The sequence below is a fragment of the Hemicordylus capensis genome, chromosome 1 (genome assembly GCF_027244095.1).
Source record: "Hemicordylus capensis ecotype Gifberg chromosome 1, rHemCap1.1.pri, whole genome shotgun sequence".
Classification (NCBI taxonomy): domain Eukaryota; kingdom Metazoa; phylum Chordata; class Lepidosauria; order Squamata; family Cordylidae; genus Hemicordylus; species Hemicordylus capensis.
The window spans coordinates 407525032-407547394 of NC_069657.1; the positions used below are offsets into that span (position 1 = coordinate 407525032).

General features: G+C 43.8%; 1 protein-coding gene across 1 annotated transcript in view; it reads left to right on the forward strand.

The window, feature by feature from the left end:
* Window positions 1–19361, forward strand: part of EHD3 (EH domain containing 3) — a 50413-nt gene extending 31052 nt beyond the window's left edge. The window contains exons 4-6 of the mRNA XM_053306882.1: window positions 13388–13800; window positions 14666–14830; window positions 17287–19361. Coding sequence (XP_053162857.1) covers window positions 13388–13800; window positions 14666–14830; window positions 17287–17814 — 1106 coding nt within the window. The 3' untranslated portion in view covers window positions 17815–19361. The remainder of the gene's footprint in view (window positions 1–13387; window positions 13801–14665; window positions 14831–17286) is intronic.
* Window positions 19362–22363: the final 3002 nt, after the last annotated feature.

Genomic DNA, 22363 nt, shown 5'->3' on the forward strand with positions numbered 1-22363 from the left:
GAGGCAAAATGGCAAATGCTACAAACCTAAAGCAGAGCTCTTGGATCTCATTAATGTAATGGCCATCCCACAGCACCTGTTGTGTGTTTTGTTTATATATGAACAAATATAGCTTTACAACTTTAGAAGTATTTACAAATTCCATAAAATTCTTTGTCCCCTACAACATGTCTTTATAATAGCAAACCTCTAAAGATAATCTGATAATTAAGGTAGTTCCAGTAATTCACACGTTTTTCTTTTCCAGTAGCAGTTCAAGCATACTTAATTTCTCTGTTGTATATGCCTTTATTTGACTGCGAAGAACGTTTGACCTGTTAAGAACCTAAAAACTTGGTTTTGTTCTACTAAAAGGCTGGTAGTGTTTCATTCACAAGACTGCAAGTTTGGAGTTGGCAACTTCTGATATTCAATGGCCTCTAATGGAGACAAAATAGAGAGAGAAGCAGCGTGAGCAAGTTCATCAAGGTTACACAGAAAGTGACTGGACTGGGCTAGAGAGGGTCAGGCATTCTTCTGTAGTATACAATAAATCTAGCTATACTGCCACTCCTAGACATGTTTTTCTCTGTATGGCATTGTTACCATATCTGTACCCTACTCCAAGATAAAGCAGTAATAACAACCATGATAACAGCAACTGACTTGCAGCTTTATATTAGCACAGCACTGGAGAGCTTGTGGCTAACTATTAACTTAAAAGTTTCACATGACCTAAAACGTAGTCTTGGACTAGGAAGATGTAGTTCCCCCTAATATTATGAATGTCTGGCTAATGATTTGGCCTCTGACTCAGGTAAGACATCGGCACGCTCTTGGAATTTCATGTGTTCTCAAATTTCCCCCATTCTGTGGAGCATTTGGGCTAAGATGGCTGGCTGCTCTGATTCCCCAAACATTCATTGTTGGCTCCTGCAGAAGAACCATACACCCCCACCCCACCCCCCAGCCTGCCTTTTCAAGATTTTAGTCATATGGCTTGTTTGGCAGAGTTTGGTAATAGAAGAGCTACATATAGTGCAACTGGGTTCATGCTTCAAACATGCAGTATCATCCTTTTCTTTGAGGGCATCTAGTAGAGTATCTAACAGCATAGCATCTTTACTTCTCTAGTGTACTAGACATAGGAAGCTGCCATATACTGAGTCAGACCATTGGTCTGTCTGCCTCAGTATTGTCTTCGCAGACTGTCAGCGGCTTCTCCAAGGTTGCAGGCAGGAATCTCTCTCAGCCCTATTTTGCGGAAGCTAGGGAGGGAACCTGAAACCTTCTGCTCTTCCCAGAGTGACTCCATCCCCTGAGGGGAATATCTGACAGTGCTCACACTTCTAGTCTCCCATTCATATGCAACCAGGGGAGACCTTGCTTAGCTAAGGGGATGAGACAAGACTCCACCAGCTGGTCTGTAGTCTAAGAGGAAATGGAAAGAGAATAAATATTAAATTGAAGTGCAAGCAATAGATAGAACTGGATTCAGATATTGGACTGATCAAGCAGGAACATATAGTAGATGCAAAAAACTATGACTATGCAAGAAATTAATGATCAACTTGTATTTAATATTGACAGGGAGCCAATGCAAAGAAGAATTGAGAGAAATATGATCCCAGCACAAGAGTTAGCTTTAAAAAAAAAAGAAAAAAGAAAAAAACCAGGTAGTAGACTGGAGAACTGCTTTCCAAAGTAGTACTCCCTGCATCCATATTTGCCTTCACAAAGGATAGTGGCTGGCATAGACCAAATGACTCATCAGTAGTCCCTTTAATTTTCTGTGAAGGAACTGTAACTTATTCTGGATGTCAACCAGGACTTTTGGGTATTGATCATATAAAGGTAGAGAACACTTGAAATGTGCACACTGATAATTAATTGCAAGCCCATAAACACAAGTATGGTTATATGGGATGATACTTTTGGATTGTAACTCTCATCAGTGAGTTACACTTCTCCTCTGCTGTTGAAAACATGAAGACTTCTAAGCTGCAGGAGAAGCTGAATATTCTTTATGGTAAGTTTAATAACGCAGAACTTCATGCCCTTGGTAGACAAATAGCATTTTAAATAGGAATATAAAGATCATTAGCAACACTGTTCATTCTTTTCACTGTGTCCAATATGAATAAAGGTAAAGTGTGCCGTCAAGTTGATGTTGACTCCCGGTGACCACAGAGCCCTGGTGGTTGTCTTTGGTACAATACAGGAGGGATTTACCATTGCCATCTCCCATGCAGTATGAGGTTGTGCCTTTCACCATCTTCCTATATTGCTGCTGCCCAACATAGGTGCTTCCCATAGTGTGGGAAACATACCAACAGGGATTCAAACCAGCAACCTTTGGCTTGTTAGTCAAGTCATTTCCCACTGCGCCATTAGGTGGCTGTTGTCCAATATGAATACCATAACACTATATTTTGTTTGATCAGTGCTTTGAAATTCAACTTTGCTAAAATCAGATTGGTGTGTTAACTCCTTTTTCCAGAGGGGAAAAACAAGATACTCCTGAGGCTGACTGATTTACACATTGATTAGTGAGTGTTAACGTCATTATTTGGTCACTGCAAAGTAGATGCACTGTCAGTTCATGTTTATGTAAACCATTTAGTTGGTCAATAGTTGGAATCACCAATGAAAGGAACAGTATCTTTCTACGCAGAGAGCCACCTTGCCAGAACATCTTTTTGGGTCTGATTTTAGATTGATGGTCTGTAAATCAGATGCCAAAATTAAGAGTATTCTTCGCAAGCGTGGCCCCTAGGCATTGCTGTCAAAGAATTTGGAAAATCTGGTTGATAAATAGTTGAGATCTGGCCAAGAATATTGTCATGGCCACAAAACTAGCAATATCTGGGGCAGGAGAAGTGTGGGAGAGAAGGTGCAACCTTTTTGCCCACACCTCTATTTAAAAAGGCCCATTTCCAGGAATTATTTTATTAAATTTTATTTAAATTATTTAATTTATTTTAGTTAAAGTCACTTTGCAACAAAATTCTGTCCTTTGTAGAACTATCCTTACATCTATGCAACCATAGTGACTTTGCTGCAATTATTCTTCCTGTGCAGAGATATGAATCTTGTGTCCACTCCCCTTTACTGTAAAATCAGTACTTGAGCAATGTGTAAGCTAGAATGTGCCATCTGTTTTTTTCCCCTCTTTCTTAATATAAATGTTAGTTCTGGGTGACTGACATGCACACATTCATCTTGGCCAAGAGAGCAGTAAAAATGTACTGCTTTAGAAAGTCACTTGTGTTTCCAAATCAAAGTTGCACTTGTCCTGCCAGAATGTTAGTACCTCATGTGCATGCACATGAGCACACGCTTGTACTTTCACAGGAAAACATGAGCAGCCCTTGGTTTGGAGCAGGGGTTTCTGACCAGGGCTGGTTACTGAAAGCCTGCTAGAGTATTAGAATGAGAATAAGAGTAGTGGTCTTCTATGTTCTACATTACTAGAGCAGACTGTTCTCTGAAGATGAAGTTTATCTACAAACTTTGGGGAATAATCCACTCTCACTGTGAGCTCAGCACCTGCATAGAGATGATTCTAATAGAGCTTGATATTGTCATGAGGGTGGGAACACACATACACCCATGCCCACAGGCAATGTAACAGGATCTGATTGATGTCATCAGAGTGCATGGCACTAAAAGAGGACAAGTCCCTGCCTTGGTGAGCTTGCACCTTAAAACTTGGTATGGCAACACCAGGAAGGGCAGACAGTAGAGACAGGAATAAACATACATGGGCTTAGTTGCAATAGGGCTTGGGAACTAGGAGTTGTGCATTGCTGGACAAGTGGGTTTTGAAGAGGGCTCTGAAGGAGGTGAAGTCTTTGCAAATACAAGTAACTTGCAGCTGGTAGACAAACTTGGTGATAGGAAGGAGTGCAAAACTTGAGTATTCACATTCTGTGATGTTGATGTTGGCATTTGGGCCTGAAGTCTTGATTTATTTTGATTTGGCTCAGCAGTCAAACCTTCAGATGTTGAGCTCAAATCTCAACAGTCTGTTCTGTTGCAAGTCTCATATTGGATACTGTCAAACAGTACCTGATGTGTGCACACTAACTGCTACGTCATTTCAGCCGGCATACACTAATAGGTACATGTTGCATGACTGGTGGATGATGGTGGTGCAGGGTCTTTAATATTCAGTGGTGATGCTAAATGATGCTTGGTTTAGCTGATGCTAAATGCAAATGTTTCTAGATGTGCAAATATTTGCCTTCAAAAATCAGCAGACATATGAAGGGAAATCCATATTAATTCTGAGTTGTGGGTATACTGTCCTTTGATAGATTCTACTTATGAGAGTTTATCAAGTAAAGTCAAGGCATATAATTGGTAGCAGAAAAAGGAATATACTTTCCAGTATGCAAGATGAGGTGTCTGCGATTTTTACCTGGGTACAAGAGTACTGTGTCTGCCTAGTATGGCTTAAAATAGAGCAGGAGATTAGGCAACACCAGAAAGTAAAGGAGCAACTGATCCTTCCAACAAACTGTCTCCATAGCTATTGTTTAGATATGGTCCTAGTGAATCCTTCAGTCTTCACCTCTAGTGCTGCAATACAGGCCCCACTCTACAACACAAATGACCTTGGGGATTATACATGGTGTACATCTAAAACAGGGACACACAACTCTGACCCTCCTACAGATGTTGCACTACAACTTCAGTCATCCTTGACTATTGACTACTGTGGCTGGGGATTACAGGAATTGTTGTCCAACAGCTGGAGGGCCAAAGTTGTACAGTTCTGACCTCAACAATGGAGGGAGAATTATGGACTGATCAGTTCTCTTAAGTGTCTTGCATCTTGAGCCTAAATACTGGTACTGGTATTTCTTCCTTCAACACCAGCTTCCTTGTGCTGGTTTAGAGGTTGGTGTGTCCTATCCTAAGCACTACTTTGTTGGTGGTAGAAGCCTTAGGTCCCAAATGAAGTGAATTTGACTCCATTATGTCGGTAAAGTACATTTGAAAATTCAAAACAAGAAAACCAGATGCAATGTGCATAGTGAAATCCCTCTTGACCTCAGTAGTTTGTAATCACGTATGATTACGTGCAGTCCTGTGAAGACATAAATGCCTTCTACAGAGCCTGTTTAGCAGGATCTTGTAACTTGCCTTGTATTGTGCAATGGACTACACTTACCCATCCCTGTGAAGATGGATAGCATTTGTCAAATAGGCGATCATTGATTAAGAGAAGCAGACAGAAAACCAGTTGTTACTAGTGTTAGAATTGCCTTGTATCCCTCTAGACTTTGTGGGGCATGAACTGACTGGCAGCTGTTTCTTGCCTTGTTGCCGCTTGCTGTGATGTCCCAGTTCCTGTTCAGTGTGAAGGTGGCAACGTATTTAACATTTATATACCACTCAAAACCTATGTCTCTGGACAGTTTACTATAAGATAGTAAAAATTAAACTGTTAAAATATTAAAATGATTTAAAATCTCAATCTAATTAAAAGCCTGGGTGAACTAAATGTGTCTTAACTGCCGCCATACAAGTGATCAGAGATGGGGAGGCTCTCAGCCGGGAGCACATTCCAAAGCCTTGGAGCAGCACTGGAGACAAGCTGCTGGTAACTTTAGATGAACCTCTCCAGATCTTGATGGGTGGTGAGGCTGATAGCGAAGAAGACATTCTCTTAAATACCTTGGGCCTAAGCTGTTTAGGACTTTATAGGTTATAACCAAAACCTTGTATTTTGCCTGGAAACTTATCAGTCGCCTGTGTAGCTCTTTTAATATAGGAGTAACAGGGTCTCTCCAAGACGACCCAGAGACCAACCTGGCTGTCACATTCTGTATCAACTACAGTTTCCAGACTATGTACAAAAGCAGCACCACATAGAGCACATTGCAGTAAAGTCTGGAGGTTACCAACATATGTACCATTGTTCTGAGGTCATTTATCTCAAACGGACACAGCTGGCATATCGGCCTAAGCTGATAGAAAGCATATCTGACCACCACCTCAACCTGAGACACCAGGGAGAGTTTGGGATCCTGAAGCACCCCCAGACTGCATACCTTCTGGGGAAGTATGACCCCATCCAGAACTAGCAGATCACAATCGATCATCTTTATTACGGTCATAGACCAGCATAAAATACAGGGGGTGATTACACAGTACAGAGTATAATGCATAACGATATGTTAAAAGCCCTAAGGAAACATTAAAAAGCACTTAAACACATAACAGACATAAAATAACATTAAAAGGCATAGAGACATAAAGATATCAAAGGCACAAAAAGGCGTAATTGCATAAAAGCCTAAGTAGTAGACTATATTTATCACAACGAGACTATATATAAAGAGTGCAAAGCTATAGTATAAAGAGTGGGAGGAGCATAAGTCTTTCAGATGGTGTGCTGTGTCAGATGAACGCATTATAGCAGACAACAGCCAGCAGGAGGTCAGACTAGGGCTGCTTGGACCCATCACTTGCCAGTGTCAGATGGATTTTGGATGCTGCCACACAGAACCTGGCAATGTTGTAGGTAATAGTGGGCTAAGAGTGTTTAAAAAAAAAAAAAAAAGCATTGAGACATAGATATGGCTCGAACATCCTGGGTACTTGCATAGCAATGGGTGGATAAAGGATGAGTGAATGTCTCTGCAATACAGTGAAGTTGGACATACTCAGTTGTTTGAATCTGTCTGGAACTGCAGGGACATTGTCGCTCTGCGAGTGGGATCTTTCTGAAACTACCTTCTAGCATAGCTGACTGGAGGGCATGGCAACGTGCCAAGGTGAATGCCTTCTTATGTTTTGGGACTTTCAGTTGAGTAAGAGATGATGCCGGGGAGGGTAAGTATGAATTGGATTGATGGAAATATTTGGGACCCTGCTTAAATTGGTTTGGTGCTATATATCTATTATATGCTGTTTGATAGAAACTTTGTCCTGATCATAGCCAATATTAAGTAGATTCAAGGGGAAGGCCCAAGGATGATATTTTTGTCTCAAATGATCATTTCCAATTAGATTGGTAATCGTTGCAAGGTTAAGGGAGCAAGACCAATGGGGCAAAAGGATAGTCTAAGCCAATAGCTAAGAACAGCCACCCATACCCTGGCCTACACTTTGATCAGGCTTGTCTCCAAGTGCAAAGTGGTATTAGAGACACAACTTGGAACTTTAAGGACTGCCCACAGGAATTTGGATTGTACTCATTCCAGTGGGGCAGAACTGTAGAAGGGACCCAGTTGTGTGCCATAAAGAAGCCAGGCTAGTGGTTTGGCAACGAACGGGTCAAGGGCCATGAGTACATAATTGTTGGAGATAAACTTCCAGTGCATTGACCTTTTGCACCAACTGTTCTAATGACCACTAGGGGCATTGGGAGTAGAGACAGTGAGTCAGGGTCTCTCAATCTGTCCCTACTCTATGACCCCTGAACTGACTCTGCAGCACTTCCTGTGCTGAGTCACAATCCTTCCTTTCCTCCTAGAGAGCAGATGGAAACATCTCTCTCTCTCTCCTTATCTATCCACTATGTAGTCCTTTAGATTAGAGATAGGTCTTTCCTATCCAATAAATATTTAGTGTTTAGTCATACAAGGATCCCTATGTGTTTTCTTTAAATAGCTGCAATATCCAAACCATCCTCTGCTACCTAATCTGTAACTGGAGTGTGTGCTCATTCCTTAGTGCTCTGCTGTTTTACCTATTGTGGGTAAAAATCAACAACCTCTAACAATGTCGTCGTCTTGTATGCAGGAATTTGATGATGGTGGCAGAGCTCCTCTGGGCATTTTGAACCACATATTTCCCGTGTGCTTTTCTAGAGCTGCCAGAATGAAAAACTACCCCCCCCCCCAAATATTTAAAACATGGGACCTGCTCAATCATATGTCCATCTAGGTGCCAAGAGTCCATCTAGGTGCCACCCCTGCTAATTGGCAAAGAGGCACCTTTTAATGTGGTGATTCTCTTTATTTAGCAGGGGGAGAGTAACTGGCCCTGTCCACCCCCAGCACAGTACCTCCAGTGACTGTTGCTGGTGTCTATCTTATGTTCCTTTTTTGATTGTGAGCCCTTCGGGGACAGGGTTCCATCTTATTTGTTTGTTATTTCTCTGTGTAAATCGCCCTGAGCCATTTTTGGAAGGGCGGTATAGAAATCGAATGAATGAAGAGTGAATTTTGGTCCATTTGACGAAGAACATGATTTTAGTTTTATGGTAGTTTAATTTCCAGGAGGTCTTCCTTACAATATTTATTTATTTATTTGATTTATATACCGCCCTTCCGAAATGGCTCAGGGAGGTTTACAATTAAAACAGAAAACATTAAAAACAATTAAAACAGAGGTACAAATATAAATACCAATTTAAAACAATTTAAAAAACAATTAAACTATCAAAACAATTAAAACCCTGAAAACCAGGTTAACATTAAAACAATTAAAAACTGATTAAAAACCCTGAAAGGCCAGGCCAAACAGATAGGTTTTAAGGGCTCTCTTGAAGGACAGTAAAGAATCAAGATTACGAATTTCCGCTGGGAGTGCATTCCACAGTCCAGGAGCAGCTACAGAGAAGGCCCGCCTCTGAGTCGTCACCAAACAAACCGGTGACAACTGGAGACAGACCTTCCCAGATGACCTTAATGTGCGGTGGGGATCATGTAAAAGAAGGCGCTCTCTAAGATATCTTGGACCCAAGCCGTTCAGGGCTTTAAAGGTAATAACCAGCACTTTGTATTTTGCCCGGAAACATATTGGCAGCCAGTGTAACTGTTTTAAAACAGGCATCATATGGTCTCTCCGGGTTGCCCGAGAGACCAATCTGGCTACCGCATTCTGAACTAACTGAAGTTTCCGGACTACGTACAAAGGCAGCCCCACGTAGAGCGCATTGCAATAGTCAAGCCGGGAGGTTACCAGCTGATGCACCACTGTTTTGAGGTCATCCTCTTCAAGGAATGGGCGCAGCTGTCGAATCAGCTGGAGCTGATAGAAAGCACTCCTGGCCATGGCCTCCACCTTAGATACCAGGGTGAGGCCTGGATCCAGGAGTACTCCCAAGCTATGCACCTGCTCCTTCTGGGGGAGTGTAACCCCATCCAGCACAGTAAGATCTAACTCACCCCTCAGATTCTGAGCCCCCACAATGAGCACCTCCGTCTTGCTTGGATTCCGCTTCAATTTGTTCTCCCTCATCCAGCCCATTACTGCCTGTAGGCAGGCATTTAGAGAATGAGTGCCATTTCCTGGAGATGAAAAGGAGATGTAGATTTGGGTGTCATCAGCATACTGATAACACCCAGCACCAAACCTCCTGATGACCTCACCCAGCGGTTTCATGTAGATGTTAAAAAACATTGGTGACAGAATGGAGCCCTGAGGGACTCCATATAACAGCTCCCGTTTTGAGGAACAACTGTCACCAAGCTCCACCATCTGGAATCTGCCCGAGAGATAGGAACGGAACCACTGCAAAGCAGTGCCCCCTATCCCCAACTCCCCCAGGCGATCCAGAAGGATACCATAGTCAATGGTATCGAACGCCGCCGAGAGATCCAGAAGAACCAGCAGAGTCACACTCCCTCTGTCGATTCCCCGGTAAAGGTCATCCATCAGGCCGACCAAGGCTGTCTCAACTCCATAGCCCGTTCTAAAGCCAGTTTGAAATGGGTCTAGATAATCAGTTTCCTACAAGACTGCCTGGAGCTGGTCAGCCACCACCCTCTCAATCACCTTGCCCAACCAAGGGAGATTGGCCTGTAGCTGTCCATCGCTAAGGGGTCCAGGGAAGGCTTCTTTAAGAGTGGTCTAATCATTGCCTCCTTCAGGCAGGGGGGCACCCTACCCTCCCTCAGCGATGCATTTATGATATTAATTAGGCCATCTCCAACGATCTCCCTGCTAGATAGAAGCAGCCAAGTCGGGCAAGGATCCAGAGAACAGGTGGTAGGCCGCACCGCCCCAAGCAGCTTGTCCACATCCTCAGGAGTCACAGATTGAAACTGATCCAATCTAATACTGCAAGAAGGATTGCTGGACATCTCCAATACTCCTCCACCTCCAATACTCTGTTTGGGCCCTCAGCGCTCTTCTAAGGCCGTTGGGCAGGGGCGTAACTACTATTAGGCAAGGGGAAGTGGCTGCCTTGGGGCCCCCACGCCTCGAGGAGCCCCCCAGAGGCGTCACATGACTATATATTGTGGTGTGTGTGTGTCAGCGAGGGGCCCATTTTAAAATTTTGTCTCTGAGGCCACTCCAGCCTTGTTACGCCCCTGCCGTTGGGGGTCCTTGAAAGGATTACTGCGTCATCTGTGTATAGCAGAGTATCAATGTGTCTCCCAGCAAATATAGGGGGATGAAAATCCAGGTTGTTGAGCTGGCCCACCATTGTATTAATGTAGAAATTAAATAGGAGTGGGGCCAGTATGCATCCTTGCTGATGCCCTTCTGTGGTCTTGAAAGGTGGCCTTGGGGGTTGTACCTTACCTTAAGTGATGTGTCTGCATACAAGGTATGAATTAAATATAGCAGATGGAGGCTTCCAACTTCTCAATGTAGGCTTGAGGCTTCCAGTGGAGGCTTCCAACTTCTCCCACAGTTTGACATGAGAGAGAGAGTCGAATGCAGCTTTGGGATAAAGGAGACTGCATTGCAGGAGGAGTATTTCCCAAGATGCTGAAGAACTACGCACTGGTCAATGGTAGAGCAACCTTCCCTGAAACCAGCTTGTTCCTCTACAAGGAGATTTTCTTGTTCTAACCAATCCTTAAGTTTCCTGTGTGTCTCATGTATAGCTTACAGACTACTGTGAGCAAACTAATGGATCTGTAGTTGGTGGGGTCGTCCTTTCTACCCTTTTTTAATATGGGGACAATGATTGCTATCCCCCAGTCCTTGGGGATTTGGCCATGCAGATCAGTATGGGTGAAGAGCAAAGCCAGAATAGGGGCTCACCAATCCAGATGATTTTTAATTGACTGTGGTGGAATAAGGTCCTCCCCAGGGCCTTCCCCGGTCTCAATTGGGCAACAAGGCTCTGAATCTCAGACGTAGACATTGGTGCCCACACGAGTGTGTCCTCATTGGCAAATGCAGAGCTACAATACTCCACAGCAGGGTCCTTGCAGAGCTTGTGAAAGTAATTCTCCTAAATCCCTAGGGAAGTGTGGCAGTCCAGATGGCTCAGACCATTGCTAATAGAATACATCATGAGTCACCAGAACATAGCTGAGTCCTTGGATCTGACGGCCTGGATGAGGTGCATCCAGTTATCTTTCGTAGTGTGTCTTTTCTTACATGCCAGCAAAAGTTTGTCCTGTCTTTTCTGTTGAAAGAGTTCCTGTGCAGCTGTAGTGATCAGCCACCTCTCTCCTAAAGTGAACCCTGTCCTGACTGACAGGCTGGTGAACTCCAGAGCTTAGCCAATCAGCATACCAGGTGGGTGGGACCTAAAGAGTTGTTGGGAGGAAGAAGAGGCTTTTTGTTAGAAGAAGCAGGCTGGAAGTGCAGAGAGGACACATGGCTTTGAAGGTTGGCTGCAGGAAAATGTCTCTGCAAGGCCTGGAAAGCCAGGAGGGCAGGAAGCTTGATTCTCAACCTGGGTTTTGGTGAGTTCAAGACAAAGGAAGCCAGGGCTTTGGCTTCAGTAAGTTTTAGTCTAGGGAAAGTTTGTTTAGTCAGATTTTGTGTCAGACTTTGTTTCTTTTGTGTGAGCTATGTATATCCCTGATACTGTTCTATTGTTTCTCTGCAACGTATTTAAGCTAAGAAATACTAACCGGCACCTGTCCAGCCAGGGTGTTGCAAAAGACTGTAAACTTTAATTTTGCTTTTGTATTTTCCTACATACCTGTTCCTTGCAACTGGGTAACCACAATTTTTAGTTGCTGCCCCAACTTCATCTGGGGTGCTTTTTGAAGTATTCTTGTAACTTACTGATTATTTTTACCTGTAACTAAAAGCTGAGAAGGACACAGATGAAAGCAGTCTGTAGCATTTGAAGAAACTTGGCGAGTGTGGTGGGGTTGTTCCTTTCTTCTCCGAGTGGATTTTTATCTCAGGAGAAAGCGGGGCTGAAAGGGGGCTTTTATTTCTCTGGTGCACACATGCTTCAGACGTTCAGCAATCTACCAGTTTCCTTACCACGTGTAGGCTTGCACGTGGAAGGTCTTTGTATACTTTTCCAATAGCAAAAGAAAGAGTTTCCCTGAGTTACCCAAACCCAGTAGAAGTCAAGCTCTGTCGATAAACAGGTGGTGGTGGCAGCCATTTTTGAAACTACCAGAATACAGGACAGTTTAAGGAGAAGCCTTGCTTAGAAAGCATAGAGGGGATTCAGCATTTTTCTTCCCTTCACGCAGGCATGCTCGGAGACAAAGGCTTTAATCTGCTACAGCAGCCAACAGACCAGAGCTGGATTTAGTCTTGGTAGGTGGCGGAAAAGGGTTTTTGGCATAGATGCAGTCCTTGTCAAACCACGACTTAGAACTGTCCTTACGCTGCACTGAAGGGGTGCAGTTCTTACAAACTAGGTACTGTTGAAGCACCATGGACTAAGGTGTTGTAAGATGCCAAGGGCTTGCCAGAGGGATCAGCTGTTAGGGATAATTGTATATGATGGTGTCCTGATGCGAGTAGCTTGCTTATCACTTGGTCAAGCTGGGGGTTCCATTTAGCATGGCAATGTGCCCTTCCGGCAGTAGATATTGGGGGTGGGGGTTGATAGCACTCCTCAATATGGGACTGGAGAATAAAGGGCTTTAGCTGGAGCATGATTGGAAGATGGTCACTATTGAACTTCGGGATAACTTCAAATCTCTCCCTCAGGGGGAGCAGATTCCCCGAAACATTAAAATAGTTGATGACGCTCATTCGGGTGGCAGATCACAATGTCTCCCGAGTTCCGACCCTGCACAATAAGTACCTCCATCTTATCTGGGTTCTGTCTTGGTTTATCCCTCATCCAGCCCATCACTGCTTCCAAGCAGGCATTTAGGGAAGTTATACCTTCTCCTGATTTTGATATGGAGAAATAGATTTGGGTGTCATCGGCATATTGATAACACCCTGCACTATATCTCCTGATGACACTCAAATCTATTTCTCCCATGACAACATCATCAGGAGAAGGTATAACCTCCCTAAACCACCTTTACCCTGAGATTACCTCATTATCTTGTCTAGTGATGAAGTACTGTTCTATAAAAGAAACTCAGCGTAAAATTGGCTTAGAATGGTATAATAACATTAAAGTAAGCTAGAACAGTGTACCTAAGAGCCCTGTGGAATCTTAATCTGTCCATTCTCCCAATCCACAGTGATTGATCAATACTTATGCTTTCAGGAGCAGCTGTGAATATATCCCATGTTCTTAACAGGGATCTCATCCCTTCTTTCTCAATAGGCTATGACTTTGCTGCTGTCCTAGAGTGGTTTGCAGAGCGGGTGGACCGCATCATTCTTCTTTTTGATGCCCATAAACTGGACATCTCAGATGAATTCTCAGAGGTCATCAAAGCACTGAAAAACCATGAGGATAAGATGAGGGTTGTGCTCAACAAAGCGGACCAGATCGAGACTCAGCAGCTTATGAGGGTTTATGGTGCCCTCATGTGGTCTCTGGGGAAGATTGTCAACACACCTGAGGTGGTCAGGGTATACATTGGTTCCTTCTGGTCCCACCAGTTGCTCATTCCAGATAACCGCAAGCTCTTTGAGGCAGAAGAACAGGACCTCTTCAAGGATATCCAAAGCCTACCCCGCAATGCAGCCCTTCGAAAACTGAATGATCTCATTAAACGGGCACGGCTAGCCAAGGTGAGTCTCTCCATGGCATGCCCGGATATGTCTGTCTTGACTTCTGAATCTAGTTTGAGCAGTATCCTTTTTTCCTCTTAAATCATAGTCCCAGTTTGGAGGAACTAGTGAATGGGTGACAAAGGAGAGTGAAATCCTAATCTATAAATCTGTAGAATGTCACTTGTGCAGGCATGGGTGGCAAAATAAGCTATGCAGATGGGTATGGCTCTATGGTGGAACTGGAGCTAGATTGAAGCAAAGGGCTGGCACACAGCCTCAGGGCTGTCCTTAGGGCATGGCAAGCAGGGCGACTGCCCTGGGCTAACCCCCCTTAGAATTGACTGGAAGGGGGCCCCGCACTGGCTGATTTGCCCCGCGCCCCAGCAGGGCTCTCTAAGGACAGCCCTGCACGGGCTAATGACATCACTACCTGGTGCATGTCACCAAGCAGCGATGTCATTAGAGACGCTCTGAAGGTGGGTGATGGCAGTTCCCCCAGCCCTGGCCATTCACTGAACATGGTTGCCAAATGGCAGGGCTGCTGCTCCCTGCAGGTTTTTAGAGTTAATGGGGTCTTTATTTTGAGGAAGGCAGTGATGGTGCAGGTGCCTTGCAACTCTCAGATTCTAGGTTCTCATTGAGCCATGAAGTTTCCTGGGTGGTTCTGGGCATACTGGGGTGTCTCAACCTAACCTGCCGTCAGCATTGTACAGTGGATTAATGAGGCAAGAGCTGTAATGCAGTTTGTAACTAGGAAGTGCAGTTGGAATGGAGAACTCTTTTTTTTTTTTTTTTAAGGAAAATGACACATGAAAACTATATGCTGGTGATGTGATTCCATTGATACTTTAAAAACAACTTCTACCTTTTGTGATGCCTTTAGGTTCATGCTTATATCATTAGCTCACTGAAGAAGGAAATGCCATCTGTATTTGGCAAAGACAATAAGAAGAAAGAGCTCGTGAACAACTTGGGGGAAATCTATGGACGGATCGAGCGGGAGCATCAGATTTCACCAGGAGACTTTCCTAATCTGAAAAAGATGCAGGTGAGTGCCAGAAACAATAAGACTGCAGTTTCTGTCATTGTTCTCCGATCCTATTACACTGAATAGATTTCAAGCAAATCTGAACAGTGAAGTTTAGAACAAATGTGTTTAACCCAGATGAGAATCTGATTTTTGATTATGATCATTGCTAAGGGAAGCAAACTGTCTCGCTGTTTAAATTATAGAGGGGTAGCTACATCCATCTGCTATAAACACACTAGTATTCTATGGCCACCTCTGAAAGATGTATGTATGGGTTAGTTGGGTTAGTTAGTATGTGCCTAAGCTTTCAAGGGTTATAGCCCACTTGTCAGATACATGAAGCAGTCCCTGACATAGACGGGTGTGTAGTAATAAGGTTTTTCATAGCCCACACTCCCTCCTCTGATTGCAGAAGCAGGCTTCAGGTTCTTGCAGGGAAGATGAGAGATGACCCACTCTAGCAAACATGCACAGGCAAGGTCTCACAAGGTGGGATGGTCCATGTGGTGCAGAGGGAGGCTGAACAGAACGTATCACTGAGGCCAAATAATGCAGGAGACAGAAGTAGGCGCCTTAGCTTTAATGAGCGGCGTCTGGCATGAAAATGCATGCTGATGGGTAGCACGACATGATGTGTGGTATGCAGTGGGAGCAAAGCGTAGAACCAAAATGGGCCAGTAAGCCCTCTTGCATAATAAGAGTGCGGGCAAGATTGCACTAGAGCAGCTGCCAGACCAGCAAGAGATTCCACGTCTTATTTAGCCTTTCCCCCCAAACTCTGTATGGACAAGCAGTGGGTACTTCTTTTTATTGTAGGCTATTCTTAGGCTGCTTTATTGCCTTGAAAAAGGTGAGGTCACTACATAATCTGTGCCAGACTCATCAAGAACCAGATCAGAGTTTCTGCTGCACAGACCATGCGTAATAGCCCTGCTAGATCAGGCCCAAGGCCTGTTTAGTCCAGCATCCTGTTTCACACAGTGGCCCACCAGATGCCTCTGGGAAGCTCACAGGCAAGACCTGAGGGCATGCCCTCTCTCCTGCTGTTGCTTCCCTGCAACTGAGGCTGGAGGTGGCCTATAGCCCTCAGACTAGTAGCCGTGGATTAGTAGCCATTTTCGGTTACTAATTCAGTTTTCTTTTTGCCAGACTCATTTTAGAGAAGTTTCCTCTTCCGAAGTTCGAAGTGTTTGTGTTAGATTGCCTTGGAAATATGAAACAAGAAGAAAATGTTAGCCTACGGGATATTTTCTGTTGTCTTTAGCAAGCAATGTATAGCATAATGTATTCAATAAACTGTCTGTTCCTAGCTGCTATCTTATAGTAATTAGCCAGTGCTGTCTGTGTGAAGCAGATAGAAAATGCTTATCCTTTAAGGGAATGGAAATGCTCTCAAAGCTCATCCCTGATAAATGGGTCACTAGGATGAAGCTAGTTTTCAAACTAGCAAACGTATTGTAAGCCTCTTGTGGGGAGGGGGGAAATAAAAATTGTAGGAAATGCAGAGCCCATTACTTGTAGCCTGATATTACTTCCTCCTTGTGACTATATAATGCAATTCACTCTCTGGGCCAGGGCCAGACTAGACTAATATGATGCTGCTTCCTCCTCCTATTCAAATTTGAATTAAAAACACACACATATGAGAAGTGCGGGAGGGGGGAGAGGGGGAGAACGAACCAGGGCTCCATGTATCGTGCTGCAGGGTACGATACTGGCCAGTGATTCTTAAGTACGCTGACATTTGCTTAATCTACATAATTTGTAAAGTTGTGCCATTGAGTCTGTGTCTACTCCTGGCGACCACAGAGCCCTGTGGTTTTCTTTGGCAGAATACAGGATAGGTTTACCATTTCCATCTCCCGTGCAGTAGGAGATGATGCCTTTCAGCATCTTCCTATATCGCTGCTGCCCAATATAGGTGTTTCCCATAGTTTAGGAAACAAACCAGCGGGGATTCGAGCCAGCAACCTCTTGCTCCCTAGGCAAGTTATTCCCCACTGCACCATTGTGAAAGGTCACAATTCAGCTTTTATTGTGGCAGAAGTTGGCTTACCTTAACATGCTTTCTTCAATGTACACATACTTGAAATTATCTCGAAATGAACATCTGCTTATGATAGGATTGCAGACAACTTTCCCCCTACCTTTTTGTCCCACACTTGAGGATCTGAATTTGGAGCTGAATAGTGGGTGTATCTTCAACCTAGTGGCTGGCCCTTGCATTTGTACTGACCATATGGGGAGGTTTGCTACTGGGGTGAAGCCTACAGCTTCACATGGGCAATGGAGAGAGGCTCTGGGGTGGTTGAGGTCCACCTCTCAAGTGGAAGGGTATGTAAAATGATGACACAGTGCTCATCAGTGTTAATGATTTTAATTGTAAACCATCCAGAGGCACAAGTTTTGGGCAGTATAGAAATATGTTAAATAAATAATAAATAAATCCATTATGTCTGTCATGTGGTTTTCAGGAGCAGCTGCAGGGTCAAGATTTCAGCAAGTTCCAGCCTCTCAAGATCAGGTTGCTAGATGCTGTGGAGGATATGTTGGCCAATGACATTGCACAGCTCATGGTGCTGGTACGCCAAGAAGAATCCCAGAGGCCTGTCCAGATGGTGAAAGGAGGAGCCTTCGAAGGCACCCTACATGGCCCATTTGGACACGGCTATGGTGAAGGAGCAGGAGAAGGAATTGATGATGCCGAGTGGGTGGTGGCCAGGGACAAACCCATGTACGATGAGATCTTCTACACATTGTCACCTGTTGATGGGAAAATAACTGGGGCTAATGCCAAGAAGGAGATGGTGAGGTCCAAGCTGCCGAACACGGTGCTGGGCAAGATATGGAAACTGTCTGATATCGATAAGGATGGGATGCTTGATGATGATGAATTTGCTTTGGCTAATCATCTCATAAAGGTCAAGTTGGAAGGCCATGAGCTTCCCAATGAGCTTCCTTTCCATCTCATCCCTCCATCTAAAAGGAAACTAGTAGACTGAGAGGAAAACAGGGGGAGGCGGGGAGGGAAGAAAAGGGAATAAAGCTAAGTTTTACCTTCTTGAGATGTGAAGTCACTTTTCAGGTTACAACAATTTTCAGATTTGAAGAGGAACCTGATGCAAAATTAAGTCCAGTGCTTTGTCATGATATGCAATTAACATTTCCCTTGTAATGTTCTTGCTTTCTGTTGTGTTTATGTAAGAGGAAAGTGATTATGGAAATGGAGGGAGTGAATGAAGCTGTTTTCTACAGATTGGTGTGATGATACTGTCTGTCATTCTGTCAAGTTTGAAATTCCTGTTGCATTTATCCCCACTGCTTTACATGCACATTGTAATAGTAGATGGTCCCCAAGCCAAAACCTGATATGAAAAATACCTCTGGATAAGAGTGGTGCTTAAATATTGCACTTGGATCTTAAGCATTTTACACGGTGAAAATAATCTTGTGGAGCAGTTTCAAATACCTATTCCGTCTTCCTCCCTGTCTTTTTTTTTTTAATTGACTCCTTATGGTACAAATCTGTATGCAAGATTACTTTGTGGAGGGCCAAGGGAGGACCTGTTAGCAATATGAAATATTATCCCTTGCCTTCTGCATTTAACCTCTCATTGGGGCATAAAGGAGGCCTCTACTTAAAGCACCATTTTGGAACCCCCTTCCAATGCTTTGAAAGTCTTGGATTCAGATTTAGTGCCTCAAATCCTCTTCTAGCTAACAGTGTACCAGATTGCAAGTGCAGCTGAGATTTTGTGACCTTGAAGTCCTTTGAGATAGGTAGGATTTTGTAGGAGTTGCGAATACTGGAGCCCAAAGAAAGGGAGACAGGTTGTTAGATCAAGTGAATCCCTTGATGGAAATGATGGCAAGATCAAGGTGACAAGCATTTAGATGGGAGCAAGCTGCTCTTGGCACTGCTTCTTGGCACTGCTTGCCTTTAAAACTGGACAGTGCTTTTCATATCTCTTTGAATGCTGGCTCCACCATGGCTGGACTTACATTACTATTCTCTGCATACTTTTTCATCACTGATACAGTACATGTACAAATCTCTAGGTTACCATCTCATTATTGGAAACGGGGGACACAATGTGTAACTGTCAGTTACTGCTTCTGACCCTCTGAGCATTCATCCGTACGCTGGCCACAGCCTTCACTCACCTCCGATTACAGTAGTATAATTATTCTCAACCTTATCCAGACTGAAGAGCCTGAGCCAAGCTATTTCCTGTTGCTGTTCCTCTCCCTCATTTCAAATTATGCCTTTTCTCCACCCCATTATTTTCTTGGTGTCTGGGGGCGAGATTAGTCCTTCTTGCTTTGTATATGCTGAACTCCTACTGTGATGGGGGGATAGGAGACAGAACCAGGACAGTTATAACTTATTTTATATCTGTGTTAATAATATTATATAGAGAAAATATATATTCTGTGTGTGTAAAACATCCCTATTGCAGTGCATTTATCACGTCTTAAAAAATCAATGCATTAACCTTTTTTTGTATCCTGGTCCTAAAGCATTATTAAAAAAAAAAAATGAAGGCCATCTCCGCTTTGGTGTGGTGTTCTCTTGTATTTTTAACTGAAGATTTCCTGAAATCCTTCTGCCCACAACTAGATTGTTACAAAGCAAAAGATTCTATGACTTGTGTATTTGCCAGAGCTCAAGAATTGCTACTACTTGTGTTCAAAAACACCTTGTTGACTGGACAGCTAACTGTAAATAAAATGAATGGGCCTAACATTCCCTTGGCTTTCACTTCAATGAAATGGCTGACCGCTCTGTTCAGAACTGATCTAGCTGGATGCATGATAATTGAAAGATCTTCTCCTATCTGTTTTTTTTAGCAAAGCATTTTTCATCACCTAGGAGTCGGATTAATCTCAACCTCAAGTGTCAGATGCAACTGAAATCTGATGACTGAAACTTTGCAGACTTAAAGCCAAGTGAGGCATGATGCTGGCCATCTGTGGTCAACATCTCCCTGTGCGTTTGGTTTTCTTAAATAGGCTGCAAGGAACCAAGATCATAACTGTGTAGCTACAGGAGTGAAGCTTAAGTCATTCTTCTCACACACCATTTTCAAATCTTCCTATCCTGCAAAGTTATTCTACTGGACCAATAGCAGCTTCGGGGAGGGTGACTGACATGGGTGATGTAGTTGCAAAATTCAGAAGTGCAGATGTTCTCCATGACAGTCCCCATGGCCATGCCCACCCCAACAGCCAGAGAAGCTAAACAGTAAGAGCGTGTCATCCCTGCACATCCCCTTCACAACACCCTAATTAACCTCTGACCTCTCCTAGTCTTTGTGCTGCAGTTCCAAGTTCCTCTGCCTCCATGGCTGTTGGTCTTTCTCCTTTTTAATGTAGGAGATCCTCACCAGGGCCTCCTCTGTCACATCTAATTGCATCTTCTCTAATATTTGATAGTTCAGCTCCAATTCATTTTTAGTGCTATTCTAGTAAACTCAAAAGTTTTGGAAACCAATACTGATGGCATCTTGGGAAAACAACTATGATCTGGAGAACTGGGAGTATTAGCATGTTCATCAATATGGCGAAAAATGCATCAAATATTATCAAATGCAATATCAAATATTATAAACAAACACACACACCCCAAAATCCCCACTAATTGAACTGAAGTTGCAGCAGTTTGAAATAAACAAGGCTCGATAACTTCAAAATAAACCTTATCAGATAAAAGGGGTAAATCAAGTCTTCCAGAGGAACAAATTCCACAACCTTAGTGCTGCCTCAAAAAAGACCCAGTTCCACATTGTCACCCTTGTGCCTCTGTTCGAGGGGGAACTTTGTATCTTTGTATTTAGAAGGTTCTGGGTTCACTCCCTGGCATCTCCAATCATTGCTGGGAAAGACTCCTATGTCCTGCCTGAAACCCTGAGAAGCCTCTGACAGTCAGTAAAGACAAGACTAAACCAGATGGACCAAAGGTCTGACTTGGTGTAACACAACTTCCTAAGTTCCTGTGGCACACAATCTTAGTAGGCAACCTAAGTGCAGAGGTAAGTTCATACAGGAGGATGTGGTCCATGAGGTACCCTGTATTGACTTGCAAATCTGGAGAACAAGACAGAAACCCAATAAATACCTTGGCTTTGAGCAGTTGAAGAAAACATGAAAACCGTGGCAGACTTTAGCAGCAGTGGTGCTGTTCAAAGTTTTGGGGTTGTGGGGTATCTGTGACTGCTTGGAAAGAAAGGAACAGGATGCTGACTATCCAGTGAATCAGTCTCATGGTAACTTCCAAGCCTGTTTTATCCATCACAGAATCCAGCACTTTGTTTTCCCAAGCCTCTCCTCTTCCCTTCAACCCTTATTCTGCAAGGCTGCCCTGTGACGTTCAGTCAAAGTGTACCTTAGTCTGAGAGTTTCACTGGGGAACACTTCAGGGCTGATTTCAGTAACTCACCTAATACATGACTTTCTTTCAACTGCAGGCTGTTGCAATGAAGTAATGAATTTGACTGTTATAGTGAAATTCAATCTAAATTGCCATTGCTTAGATAGAAGGTAGAAGTGGTGCATGAATCAGAGAGTCCCCATTCACATCTTGGAATAGGGTGGCCAAGTTGCAAGTGGGAAGACCCTCCCTATTCCTTTAACAATCCTGCAGCTGTGGAGGAATGTGCAACTATGGCTTCTGCCCTGCTCCTCTCCTCTCATTCACCCCTAACTGTTTTGGGACTCTTAACTAGGTCTCTAGTTTTGCCTCTAGAATGGGTGGAGGTGAAAGTGGATCATGAGAGTAAGGGAGAGATGTGATGTCCTTTTCCATTGCTGCATTGCTGTTGAAAGGGAATGTTTGGTGGGATTTGGAACTTAAGATGGCCCTTGATTGCTATATTTATATGTGTGTGCGCATGCGCACACACACACTGATCTTCTGGGAAAGAAACAGTGTGACATGAACCAAGGTATATAGGAAGCTGCCTTATACCAAGTCAGTCCATCAGTCCACCAAAGTGCCATCTACACTGACCAGCAATGGTTCTCTAGGTTTTCACACAGCTGTCTTTTCTAGCCCTACCTGGAGATGCTGGGGAATGAACCTGGGACCTTCTGTGTGCAAAGCAGATGGCCTTTCACTGAGCTACAGGATGTAAGAGCAGCCCTGCTGGATCAGGCCCAAGGCCCATCTAGTCCAGCATCCTGTTTCACACAGTGGCCCACTCTGAGAAGCCCACAGGCAAGAGCTGAGGGCACACCCTCTGTCCTGCTGTTGTTCCCCTGCAACTGGTATTCAGAGGCATCTTTCCTCTTAGGCTGGAGGGTGGCCCTCAGACTAGTAGCCATTGATAGACCTATCCTCCATGAATTTATCTAAGCCGTTGTTAAAGCCATCCAGGTTGTTAGCTGTCACCACATCTTGTGGCAGAGGATTCTTTATGTGTTGTGTGAAATGTGTTGTCTTGGATCCACTGTGGACTTCAGGCATAACTGTCAGTCTGTCTTTCAACCATGATTCTCAAAATAATGGGTATATGTTACATGGTGAGAGCTTTGGGTATAGATCTTGTTAGA